This window comes from Pristiophorus japonicus, chromosome 20 (genome assembly GCF_044704955.1).
Source record: "Pristiophorus japonicus isolate sPriJap1 chromosome 20, sPriJap1.hap1, whole genome shotgun sequence".
Taxonomy (NCBI): domain Eukaryota; kingdom Metazoa; phylum Chordata; class Chondrichthyes; family Pristiophoridae; genus Pristiophorus; species Pristiophorus japonicus.
The window spans coordinates 5,453,129-5,466,836 of NC_091996.1; the positions used below are offsets into that span (position 1 = coordinate 5,453,129).

At 48.9% G+C, this 13,708-nt stretch overlaps 1 protein-coding gene across 1 annotated transcript in view; it reads left to right on the forward strand.

Moving 5' to 3' along the window:
• Positions 1–13,708, forward strand: part of dync2i2 (dynein 2 intermediate chain 2) — a 70,293-nt gene that overhangs the window by 52,169 nt on the left and 4,416 nt on the right. Inside the window, exon 5 of the mRNA XM_070863682.1 lies at positions 12,455–12,622. Within this exon, the coding sequence (XP_070719783.1) occupies positions 12,455–12,622 (168 nt within the window). The remainder of the gene's footprint in view (positions 1–12,454; positions 12,623–13,708) is intronic.

The window sequence follows — 13,708 nt, forward strand, 5'->3', positions numbered from 1 at the left end:
CGCAGGGCCACCCAACCAGATCGCGCGGCGCCCACAGGCCAACGCGCCGCGGGACACCACCACGAGCCGACGGGGCCCCCGCGCAGCAGCCCCCGAACGAGAGGCAACACACAAGACGCGCGCACCGGGGCGCCCCCCGGCCGGCGCGGCCAGCGCCGCGCGCGGCCCCCCCGCGCCCCCCTCTCCTCTCTCTTCCCCCCTCTCCTCTCTCTTCCCCCCTCTCCTCTCTCTTCCCCCCTCTCCTCTCTCTTCCCCCCTCTCCTCTCTCTTCCCCCCTCTCCTCTCTCTTCCCCCCTCTCCTCTCTCTTCCCCCCTCTCCTCTCTCTTCCCCCCTCTCCTCTCTCTTCCCCCCTCTCCTCTCTCTTCCCCCCTCTCCTCTCTCTTCTCCCCTCTCCTCTCTCTTCCCCCCTCTCCTCTCTCTTCCCCCCTCTCCTCTCTCTTCCCCCCTCTCCTCTCTCTTCCCCCCTCTCCTCTCTCTTCCCCCCTCTCCTCTCTCTTCCCCCTCTCCTCTCTCTTCCCCTCTCTCCCCCCCTCTCCTCTCTCCTCTCCCCCCCCCCTCTCTGCTCTCTTCCCCCCCTCCCCTCTCTCTTCCCCCCCCCTCTCTGCTCTCTTCCCCCCCCCTCTCTGCTCTCTTCCCCCCCCCTCTCTGCTCTCTTCCCCCCCCCTCTCTGCTCTCTTCCCTCGCTCCCCCCCCCCCTCTCTGCTCTCTTTCCCCCCCCCCTCTCTGCTCTTCCCCCCCCCCCTCTCTGCTCTCTTTCCCCCCCCCTCTCTGCTCTCTTTCCCCCCCCCTCTCTGCTCTCTTTCCCCCCCCCCTCTCTGCTCTCTTTCCCCCCCCCTCTCTGCTCTCTTTCCCCCCCCCTCTCTGCTCTCTTTCCCCCCCCCTCTCTGCTCTCTTCCCCCCCCCTCTCTGCTCTCTTTCCCCCCCCCTCTCTGCTCTCTTTCCCCCCCCCTCTCTGCTCTCTTTCCCCCCCCCTCTCTGCTCTCTTTCCCCCCCCCTCTCTGCTCTCTTTCCCCCCCCCTCTCTGCTCTCTTTCCCCCCCCCTCTCTGCTCTCTTTCCCCCCCCCTCTCTGCTCTCTTTCCCCCCCCCTCTCTGCTCTCTTTCCCCCCCCTCTCTGCTCTCTTTCCCCCCCCCTCTCTGCTCTCTTTCCCCCCCCCTCTCTGCTCTCTTTCCCCCCCCCTCTCTGCTCTCTTTCCCCCCCCCTCTCTGCTCTCTTTCCCCCCCCTCTCTGCTCTCTTTCCCCCCCCCTCTCTGCTCTCTTCCCCCCCCTCTCTGCTCTCTTCCCCCCCCCTCTCTGCTCTCTTCCCCCCCCCTCTCTGCTCTCTTCCCCCCCCTCTCTGCTCTCTTCCCCCCCCTCTCTGCTCTCTCCCCCCCCCCCTCTCTGCTCTCTTTCCCCCCCCCCCTCTCTGCTCTCTTTCCCCCCCCCCCTCTCTGCTCTCTTTCTCCCCCCCCCCCCTCTCTGCTCTCTTCTCCCCCCCCCCCCCTCTCTGCTCTCTTCCCCCCCCCCCCTTTCTGCTCTCTTTCCCCCCCCCCCTCTCTGCTCTCTTTCCCCCCCCCCCCCTCTCTGCTCTCTTCCCCCCCCCTCCGCTCTCTTCCCCGCCCCCCCCCCCCCCCCCCCGCTTGTCCCGTGCAGGAGTAGGCCATTCGAGTCTGCACCAGCATTCAATAAGATCATGGCTGATCATTCACCTCAGTACCCCTTTCCTGTTTTCTCTCCATACGCCTTGATCTCTTTAACCGTAAGGGCCATATCTAACTCGTTCTTGAATATATCGAACAAACTGGCCTCAACAACTTTCTCAACACAGGTTAACAACTCTCTGAGTGAAGAAGTTTCTCCTCATCTCAGTCCTAAATGGCTTACCCCTTATCCTTAGACTGTGACCCCTGGTTCTGGACTTCCCCAGTATCAGGAACATTCTTCCTGCCTCTAACCTGTCCAATCCCGTCAGAATTTTATGTTTCTATGAGATCCCCTCTCATTCTTCTAAACTCCAGTGAATATAGGCCCAGTCGATCCAGTCTCTCCTCATATGTCAGTCCTACCATCCCGGGAATCAGTCTGGTGAACCTTCGCTGCACTTCCTCAATAGCAAGAACGTCCTTCCTCAGATTAGGAGACCAAAACTGAACACAATATTCCAGGTAAAGCCTCACCAAGGCCCTGTACAACTGCAATAAGACCTCCCTGCTCCTATACGCAAATCCCCTCGCTATGAAGGCCAATATGTCATTTGCCTTCTTCACCGCCTGCTGTACCTGCCTGCCAACTTTCAACGAATGATGTACCATTACACCCAGGTCTCGTTGCACCTCCCCTTTTCCTAATCTGTTGCCATTCAGATAATAATTTGCATTCCTGTTTTTGCAACCAAAGTGGATAATCTCACATTTATCCACATTATACTGCATCTGCCATACATTTGCCCACTCGCCTAACCTGTCCAAGTCACACTGCAGCCTCTTACCATCCTCCTCACAGCTCACACCGCCACCCAGCTTAGTATCATCTGCAAACTTGGAAATATTATACTCAATTCCTTCATCTAAATCATTGATGTATATTGTAAAGAGCTGGGATCCCAGCACTGAGCCCTGCGGCACCCCACTAGTCACTGCCTGCCATTCTGAAAACGACCCATCCCGACTCTCTGCTTCCTGTCTGCCAACCAGTTCTCTATCCACGTCAATACATTACCCCCAATACCATGTGCTTTAATTTTGCACACTAATCTCTTGTGTGGGACCTTGTCAGAAGCCTTTTGAAAGTCCAAATACACCACATCCACTGGTTCTCCCTTGTCCACTCTACTAGTTACATCCTCAAAAAATTCTAGAAGATTTGTCAAGAATGATTTCCCTTTCATAAATCCATGCTGACTTGGACCGATCCTGTCACTGCTTTCCAAATGCGCTGCTATTTCATCATTAATAATCGATTCCAACATTTTCCCCACTACCGATGTCAGGCTAACCGATCTGTAATTCCCCGTTTTCTCTCTCCCTCCTATTTTAAAAAGTGGTGTTACATTAGCTACCCTCCAGTCCATAGGAACTGATCCAGAGTCGATAGACAGTTGGAAAATGATCACCAATGCATCCACTATTTCTAGGGCCACTTCCTTAGTCTGTATCCCAGAGTACTTATCAGGCCGTGGGAATTTATCAGCCTTCAATCCCATCAATTTCCCTGACACAATTTCCTGACTAATAAGGATTTCCTTCAGTGCCTCATTCTCGCTAGACCCTCGGTCACTAGTATTTCCGGAAGGTTATTTGTGTCTTCCTTCGTGAAGGCAGAACCAAAGTATTTGTTCAATTGGTCTGCCATTTCTTGGTTCCCCATTATAAATTCACCTGATTCTGACTGCAAGGGACCTATGTTTGTCTTCACTAATCTTTTTCTCTTCACATATCTATAGAAGCTTTTGCAGTCAGTTTTTATGTTCCCAGCAAGCTTCCTCTCGTACTCTATTTTCCCCCTTCTAATTAAACCCTTTGCTCTCCTCTGCTGAATTCTAAATTTCTCCCAGTCCTTAGGTTTGCTGCTTTTTCTGGCCAATTTATATGCCTCTTCCTTGGATTTAACACTATCCTTAATTTCCCTTGTTAGCCATGGTTGAGCCACTTTTCCCGTTTTTATTTTTACTCCAGGCAGGGATGTACAATTGTTGAAGTTCATCCATGTGATCTTTAAATGTCTGCCATTGTCTATCCGCCGTCAACCCTTCAAGTATCATTCGCCAGTTTATCCTAGCCAATTCACGTCTCATACCATCGAAGTTTCCTTAAGTTCAGGACCCTAGTCTCTGAATTAACTGTGTCATTCTCCATGTTAATAATTCTACCATATTATGGTCGCTCTTCCCCAAGGGGCCTCGCACAACAAGATTGCTAATTAGTCCTTTCTCATTACACATCACCCAGTCTAGGATGGTCAGCCCTCTAGTTGATTCCTGAACATATTGGTCTAGAAAACCATCCCTAATACACGCCAGGAAATCCTCCTCCACTGCGTTGCTACCAGTTTGGTTAGCCCAATCAATATGTAGATTAAAGTCGCCCCCATGATAACTGCTGTACCTTTATTGCACGCATCCCTAATTTCTTGTTTGATGCTGTCCCCAACCTCACAACTCCCACTATCGTTTTCTGCCCTTTGGTATTCCACAACTCTACCCATACAGATTCCACATCATCCAAGCTAATGTCCTTCCTTACTATTGCGTTAATTTCCTTTTTAACCAGCAACGCTACCCCACCTCCTTTTCCTTTCTGTCTATCTTTCCTGAATGTTGAATACCCCCTGAATGTTGAGTTCCCAGCCTTGGTCACCCTGGAGCCATGTCTCCGTAATCCCAATTATATCATATTCGTCAATAGCTGCCTGCACAGTTAATTTGTCCATCTTATTACGAATTCTCCTCGCACTGAGGCACAGAACCTTCAGGCTTGTCTTTTTAACACACTTTGTCCCTTTAGAGCTTTGCTGTAATGTGGCCCTTTTTGATTTTTGCCTTGGGTTTCTCTGCCCTCCACTTTTACTTTTCTTCTTTCTATCTTTTGCTTCTGCCCCCATTTTACTTCCCTTTGTCTCCCTGCATAGGTTCCCATCCCCCTGCCATATTAGTTTAACCCCTCCCCAACAGCACTAGCAAACACTCCACCTAGCACATTGGTTCCGGTCCTGCCCAGGTGCAGACCGTCTGGTTTGTACTGGTCCCACCTCCCCCCAGAACTGGTTCCAATGTCCTAGGAATTTGAATCCCTCCCTCTTGCACCACTCCTCAAGCCACGTATTCATCTGAGCTATCCTGCAATTCCTACTCTGACTAGCACATGGCACTGGAAACAATTCTGAGATTACTATCTTTGAAGTCCTACTTTTAAATTTGACTCCTAGCTCCCTAAATTCAGCTTGTAGGACCTCATCCTTTTTTTTTGATCCTATATCGTTGGTACCTATCTCCTCTCTCTACCCCTCTCCTTGCTCGCTCCCCCGCTCCTCCCCTCCGCTCACTCGCTCCCCCTACCAGTTTCATGCTGTGACACAAGGTGTTAATCTGTCCCTGTCCTTCAACCATCAACCATGTTACTAGCTGCCGTCAGCTAATCCAATGGGCCATAAACTCTCATTAACATTTTGGCAGCATTTGTGGAGCTTTGGGCCAGTATAATTCTCAGTGTTGAGTGCTCCGCACTTTATTTGTCCTAACTATGTGTTATTAATAGTCAGTAATCAATAGTATTACCAGTTTTGTCACTAAATCAATTATTTAAATCTGCCCAGTAATGATAAGTCCACTGATTGAAGAGAGGGAAAAATTGTTTATAAAGTCAAATTTAATCAGCAATTGCAAAAGGATTAGACCCCGTGACATAAAACCCAGTCCGATGTGCTGCTGTGCTAGCTGGTTTACACTTGTATTTTATTATTTGTTCTTGGGATGTGGGTTTCGTTCGTAAGTCCGTCCCGAAAGGCAGTAAGAGCCGACATTATTGGGCTCGGTGTTCTTCATTGAATCATATAAATTTACAGCACAGAGGAGGCCATTCGGCCCATCGTGTCCCTGTCTGCCGACAAAGAGCTATCCAGCCTAATCCCACTTTCCAGCTCTTGGTCCATAAACCCTGTAGGTTACGGTACTTCAAGTGCACATCCAGATACTTTTTAAATGCGTGAGGGTTTCTGCCTCTACCACCCTTTCAGGCCGTGAGTTCCAGACCCCCCACCACCCTCTGGGTGAAAATTATTTCCCTTCAACTCCCCTCTAAACCTCCTACCAATTATTTTAAATCTATGCCCCCTGGTTATTGACCCCTCTGTTAAGGGAAAAAGGTCCTTCCTATCCACTCTATCTCGGTCCTTCATAATTTTATACACCTCAATGAGGTCTCCCCTCAGCCTCCTCTGTGCCAAAGAAAACAACCCCAGCCTGTCCACTCTTTCCCCATAGCTAAAATTCTCCAGTCCAGGCCATCCTCGTAAATCTCCTCTGTACCCCCTCGAGTGCAATCAGATCTTTCCTGTATTGTGACCAAAACTGCACACAATACTCTAGCTGTGGCCTAACTGTGTTTTAAGTAGTCCTTGAGGATGGGCGGAGAGTCCAGCTCGTGTCTTTGCTGTGGATTGTTATCCAGTCTTACTTCCCCCTCCCCTCCCCTGTGACTGGGTGAATAGCGAGGACCCCTACTCTCTGTCAACGCCACTTTCCAGCCTCAGTGACTAATGTGTAATGTGCTGAAGGATCATGAGCAGAACTAACTGGATGTGGCAGGCGTTATGGAGTACTTTCAGCTCGAGACCACATTGGTCAAAGTCACTAATGAAATCCTGTGCCACAGCGACCTTGGCTTAGTGCCCCCCACCCCCCCCACCAAATATCTCTGCAATTTTTAAAAACAACTTACATTTATATAGCGCCTTTAATGCAGCAAAACTCCCAAGGTGCTTCATAGGAGCGTTCTTAAACACAACCTTGACACTGACTCACATAAGGAGATATTAGGACAGCTTGATCAAAGAGGTAGGTTTCAAGAAAGAGAGAGAGGTAGAGAGATGGAAAGGTTTAGGGAGAGAATTGCAGAGCTTAGGGCCTCGGCAGCTGAAGGCACGGCCGCCAATGGTGGGATGAATCGTAGAATCATAGAAAATTACGACACAGAAGGAAGCCAGTCAAAAAAGTGTTACTCGGCCTAATCCCACCTACCAGCACTAGTTCCGTAACCCTATAGGCTACAGCTCTAAGTGCATATCCAAGTACCTTTTAAATGTGATGAAGGTTTCTGACTCGTTTCAGGCAGTGAGTTCCAGACTCTCACCACCCTCTGAGTGAGGAAATGTTTCCTCATCTACCCTCTAATCCATTTCAGAGAAGGTTCACTAGGTTGATTCCGGGGATGAGGGGGTTGACTTATGAGGAAAGGTTGAGTAGGTTGGGCCTCGACTTGTTGGAATTCAGAAGAATGAGAGGTGATCTTATTGAAACGTCTAAGATTATGAGGGGACTTGACAAAGTGGATGCAGAGAGAATGTTTCCACTGATGAGGGAGACTAGAACTAGGGCATTTAGTCTCAGGATAATCTGATTAATCTGTGTCTTTCTAAATGAAGGTTTATACTGTCCATCAGAATGTCCCTCAAAAATGCAGGGAGTAGGAGTGCCCAACAATCTAGAATTGGAACAGAGCAGAGATCTCGAAGGGTTGGGGGGCTAGAGGAAATTCATGAAATAGGGAGAGGTGAGGTTCTGGAGGGATTTGAAAACAAGAATGAGAATTTAAAAAACGATATGTTGCCAATGTAGGTCAGTGAGCACAGAGCTAAACCACTTTCAATGCAACAGCTCTACAAACCTTTGAGCTTTGAGCATGTGCATACATGGAATGTGCCATTTTGGATGAGGAGGGGAGGGCTGTTATTCAACTGTGAATCTATGTCCGAGCAGGCACATCTAATTAGTTGTGCCTATGAAATAAAAACAGAAAATGCTGGAATTCGCAGCGGGTCAGGAAGCATCTGTGGAGAGAAAAACTGAGTTAACGTTTCGGGTCAACGACCCTTCGTCAGAACTGGCGAATGTTTGAAAATAACACATTCTTAAGAAGCAGTGAAAGGGGGTGTAATGACTCGAGTCTGGTTACTGTAAACTCACTCATCTTGATCCATTTTTATTCCAGCCCAAGAGTGCCAGCTTGACAAACACCCAGCTTATATACAGGTGACCAAGCACCCATGCCACATGCATACAGCCCGATGACCTCCGACCGCGGCGCCCTCTGGTGTCTGGTGACCCCCAAACATTAATACATAACAACATCCCTCTTTTAAAATCTTAACAACAGTCTTTCTACAAATTAAGACGGTCTGCGGCTTTCCTCTCGCGTGTTGATCGTCTCAGTTCAACTTTGGCTCTGGGTGAGTGTTCTGAGTCCGTTGAGACTGAGGGCTGAGTAGCCGATCTGATGGGAGTGGTCATAACCACATCAGAGACTGAAGGTTCAGAGTCAGTAATGTCAGCAGAGTCCTCTGATGAGTGAACAATGGTTGGTTGGTCACTGACTACATCTTCCTCACTCGGTTCCAGTTTATCCGTGTGCCGCAGTTTAACCTGGTCAAGGTGTTTCCTGCATGTTTGCCCATTCTTGAGCATAACAATAAACACTCTGTTACCCTCCTTGGCTGTAACAGTGCCAGCGATCCACTTTGGACCTTGACCATAGTTCAGTAATAAACCGGATCGTTGACCGAGATGTCACGTGATGCAGCAACACGATCATGACACCATTGCTGACTTTGACGTCTGTTTTCAACACGATCATTCAAATTAGGATGAACAAGAGAAAGCCTGGTCTTGAGATTTCGCTTCATCAGTAGTTCAGCAGGAGGAACCCCAGTAAGTGTATGAGGTCTTGACCTGTAACTGAGCAATATACATGACAACCGTCTCTGCAGTGAGCCCTGAGTTACACGTTTCATACTTTGCTTGATCGTTTGAATGGCACGCTCTGCTTGACCATTAGAAGCAGGCTTTAATGGAGCTGAGCTCACATGTCTGATGCCATTGAGTTTCATGAACTCCTGGAACTCAAGACTTGTGAAGCAAGATCCGTTGTTGCTCACAACAATGTCAGGCAAACCATGAGTAGCAATCATGATACGAAGGCTCTCAATGGTAGCTGTAGACGTGCTGGATGACAATAACACGCTCTATCCACTTAGAATGTACATCCACTACGACAAAAAACATCTTTCCTCGGAACGGGCCCACAAAATCAATGTGGATCCTCGACCATGGTTTGGATGGCCACGACCAAAGACTCAGCGGAGATTCCGCTGGTACTTTACTTAGCTGCATGCAAGTATTGCACTGATGCACGTATGATTCCAGATCAGAGTCAATTCTAGGCCACCATACATGAGACCTAGCAATGGACTTCATCATGATAATACCAGGATGAGTGCTATGAAGTTCATGTACAAATTTTTCTCAGCCTTTCTAAGGCATGATTACACGATTACCCCACAGTAAACTGACTGAATGGACAGCTCATCCTTGTGACGGTTGTAAGGTTTGGTCTCCTCATGCATCTCCATGGGTATGGCAGACCAATCACCACTGAGCACACAGTTTCACAACCAATAAAATAGGGCCATGGCTGGTCCAGATCCTAACTTGTTGACCAGTGACAGGGGTTCCTTCACTCTGAAAAGCATCCATTACTAACAGTAGATCTGCAGGTTGAGGTGTCTCCATCTTGGTTGTGAGTAAGGGCAGATGACTCAGTGCATCGGCACAATTCTCAGTACCAGGTCTATGACGGATGACATAATCATAGGCAGACAATGTCAGTGCCCACCTTTGAATACGGGACGATGCAATGATATTTAATACCCTTGTCTTCCGCAAACAATGAAATGAGTGGTTTGTGATCCGTTTCTAGTTCAAAACGAAGACCAAACAGGTACTGGTGCATTTTTTTTTTACCCCATATACACAGGCCAAAGCTTCTTTCTCTACCATACTGTAAACTCTTTCCGCTTTAGACAGACTTCTCGAAGCATACGCAACAGGTTGTAGCTTGCCCGATTCATTTGCTTGTTGGAGTATGCAGCCAACCCCATATGATGAAGCATCATAGGCCAATACAAGACGCTTACACAGATCGCAACTTGTTTGAACATAGCAGATTCTTGGCTTTCTCAAAGGCTCTATCTTGAGACGCACCCCAGACCCAGTTGTTGCCTTTTTTTAGTAACGTATGCAGTGGCTCTAGTAAAGTGCTCAATTTGGGTAAAAAATTACCAAAGTAGTTGAGTAGCCCAAGGAACGAACGCAGCTCCCGTCACATTCTGAGGTCTGGGTGCATTTTTGATGACCTCGGTTTTCGAATCAGTGGGCCTGATGCCATCAGCAGGAATCTTCCTTCCGAGGAATACATACTTCGAGCATCTCAGCCTGACGCTGTAGGACTTCTTCAAGATTGTTCATATGTTTAGCAGTGTCACGACCTGTGACCAGAATGTCATCTTGAATCACGACAGTTCTAGGAACGGACTTCAATAAACTCCGTATTCCTCTGAAATATGGCTGCAGCCGAACGAATCCCAAAAGGACACCTGTTGTAGACGAACAGTCCTTTATGGGTGTTGATGCAGGTGAGCTTCTTCGAAGTGTCGACAAGCTCCAGTGTCATAGGCCGACGTCAGATCCAGTTTCGTGAATTACTTTCCACCAGCTAGCATAGCGAACAGGTCATCAGCCCTCAGTAACGGATACTGATCCTGTTTCAAAAATCGGTTAATCATAACCTTGTAGTCTCCACAAATCTTGACAGTGCCATCATTCTTCAACACAGGAACAATGAGACTAGCCCACTCGTTAAACTCGATCCCTTCACGCTGGAGTCTGTCGAGCTCAATTTCAACCTTCTCCATCATGTACGGAACAGACCAAGCTTTGTGATAGACAGGGCTTGCATTGGAGTCCAGGTGAATTGCCAATGCCCAGTTCAAACAAAGAAAGAAAGAAACTTTTTCAAAACTTGAGCACACGAAGTATCATCCACAGAGGACAACATCTTGACGACATTTTTCCGAGCCAATTCCTGCCGAACAGTGTTGGACCATTACCTGGGACAATCCATAATGGTAGCTCGTGAACCACACCGTCATATGGCACCTCGATTGTTGCACTGCAGAGCACCGGTATGAGTTCCTTAGTGTAAGTACTCAACCTGGCATTGACTGGACTCAGCTTCGGTTTCGCAGCCTTAGTGCCCCACAGCTTGTCGAATGTCCTTTGGCTCATTATCGACTGGCTCGCACCCGTGTCCAGCTCCATTGATACACGCACGCCATCCAGCTTCACATTAACGACTATCGGCTGGCTCTTGCTCAGGAACGAATACAGTCCATTCACTTCCTCCTCGGGTTGTGCATCCGGGCCATCACTGAACTGGTCCTCATCAACCACGTAGTGAGCTGCACCACACTTGCTTCATTGTGAACACATCCTGTGAAGATGCCCCACTTTCGAACATCATTGCATGAGTATTGTCTAAACCGACACTGATGAGGCCGATGATTGTCCCCACAACGCCAACAGGGCGAAATCTGGTTTGAATCAGTTGGAGGGCTCTGAGCAGTGGCAGGTTTCGTGTAAGCAGCTCTGCCCGAAGACGTCGTCGTCTTGTTTACAGTACTTGCCGTGGAACTCCGACTCGTCGATGATATCTGCCTCAAATTATCATCCATTGTCATGCATGCCTGGGCAGTCGCGATGGCCTTTTTCAAATCCAGCGCCTCTGCAGCTTCCTGAGGATCGCATCATGGCTGATGCCTATCATGAAGACATCACGCAGCATGTCTTCCAGCATGTTCCCGAACTTACACGGCTCAGCAAGCCTTCGCAGGTCGGCGACAAATCCCGACACGTCCTGGCCCTTAGCACGAACATGCGTGTAGAAACGGTAACGTGATATGGTGATCCCCTCTTGTGGCTTCAGAAGGTTACCCACCAACATACACAATTCCTCGGACCCTTTTTCCGCCGGACGTACAGGCGAGAGAAGATTCTTCATCAGGCCGTAAATTTTCGGACCACAAACGGTGAGGAGTACTGCCCTGTGCTTAACTGCGTAGGCCTCTGCCTCCATGCGGTTGGCCACAAAATACTGATCCAGGCAGTCGACAAAATCCACCCAATCCTCGCCCTCCACGAATCTCTCCAGGATTCCAACAGTGCCCATTGTGCATGCGAAGGTTCTTAAATTACCTCGTCGCCAATTGTAATGACTCAAGAGTCTGGTTACTGTAAACTCACTCGGGTCCAACCTGATCCATCTTTATTCCAGCCCAAGAGTGCCCAGCGTCACAAAGACACCCAGCTTATATACAGGTGACCAAGCACACATGCCACATGCGTACAGCCCGATGACCTCCAACCGCGGCGCCCTCTGGTGCCTGGTGACCCCCAAGCATTAATACATAATTGGGAGGGGAAGAAAGAACAAAAACAAAAGGTTTGTGATGGGATGGAAGGCAGGAGAGATTAGCCAGACAAAAGGGATGATGGGCCGAATTGAAATGTTAATGGCCGGAGTTAGAAAAGGTTAATCTAGATTGGGTGCGAATGGCGGGGGGGAGCCAAAGATGGGCAGAGGTTATGCTCTGAAATTGTTGAACTCGATGTTGAGTCCAGAAGTTATGCCCATGATCCAACAGCATATTGTGTGTGTGATTGAGCCTGGAGAATCAAACTCGCCACCCAGCATCCAGCCACAGGGGAGGGGGCTGGGACTGGAGAACAATCGGCAGCAAGGCATGTCACGTCCCTCAGGAGAAGGAAGGAAGGAACATCAGAGAAAGGAAAGAAAAAGTCTAACTTGAGAGGAAATATTTTGAGTTTTAGTACAAAGCTGTGTTTTTTTTCCCCTCTTCCCCAACACAGGTGCAATGGATGCAGAGTTTGGGTCACATTAACCGAATTCACGTTCTGAGCGCGAGCACGGATGGCAAGATTCTGATCTGGCAGATGGATGGGAGAGGCCGGCTGGTACTGCAGGATGGGTTCGCCCTGATTGTTCAGCAGATGCCACGCAATGTCAGACTCAGCAAGGTCAGCAGCCTTTATCAGGCCGAATGGGGCTCGTGTATTGGAGGTTCAGACACTCATAAAGCAGGCAGAGTATTGCATTGACGTCCATGGGATGTCTGAAACTCCACAGCTACTTAGAAGCATAATACTTTTGAATATCGCGCTTTATCTTAACAAGTTGTAAGAACGTAAGGATTAGGAGCAGGAGTAGGCCACATGACCCTTTGAGCCTGCTCTGCCATTCAATGAGATTATGGCTGATCTTTGACCTCAACTCCACTTTCCCACCCGATCTCCATGTCCGTTAATTCCCCTACAGTCCAAAAATCTTATCTATCTCCGGCTTGAATATACTTAATGATTCAGTCTCCACAGCCCTTGGGTGGAGAATTCCAAAGATACACCATCCTCTGAGTGAAAGAAATTTCTCCTCATCTCGGTCCTAAATAGCCGACCCCTTATCCTGAGACTATGCAATTATAACTTGCAATTATATAGCATTTATTAAGGCTATAGGCCCTTACCACCATCCTGATGGAGGCTGCCTGTTGTATAGCTGTGTTGAGGAGACTCGAGACAGCAGTTGCCGGTAGCTGTTACCTACAGGTCGGGCTCGTGTACTCAAAGTTTGGCGTCTGTCATCATTGGTTTGCAGAAAGGCCAACAGATGCTGCCCATCTCGATGGGGTATGGTGTGTCTCCATGCTTTGGTCAGGTGTCAATGTTCTTGCATGTTTTATGGTCAGTTGCGCCGTTCGTGCGAATCTCTCAGCATCTGCTATTTACCGAGCAAATGCTCAAACCCACCTTTGTCAGTTGTTTATTGGTTCTCTTCCTTGAGGAGAAGGAGGAGGCAAGCGGGGTCAAATCGTCCCTGAGGTGATAAACCTGGAGACGGAATGTTGGCACCGAGTCGACCCTCTGTGACAGACTAGGAAATCTGAGGCAAGCTGGTGTACAGCGCTCCAGGGCACTCTTGATGATTAACTTAATCGTCCTGGCTCATTCGTGGAAGCTGGAGGCGTGAAGCTGTCACTGGGAGCTGAGACATTACTCTCTCAGTGCCAGATAACCCGACAGGCCAACACCCTAATGGTCCTGGCTGGA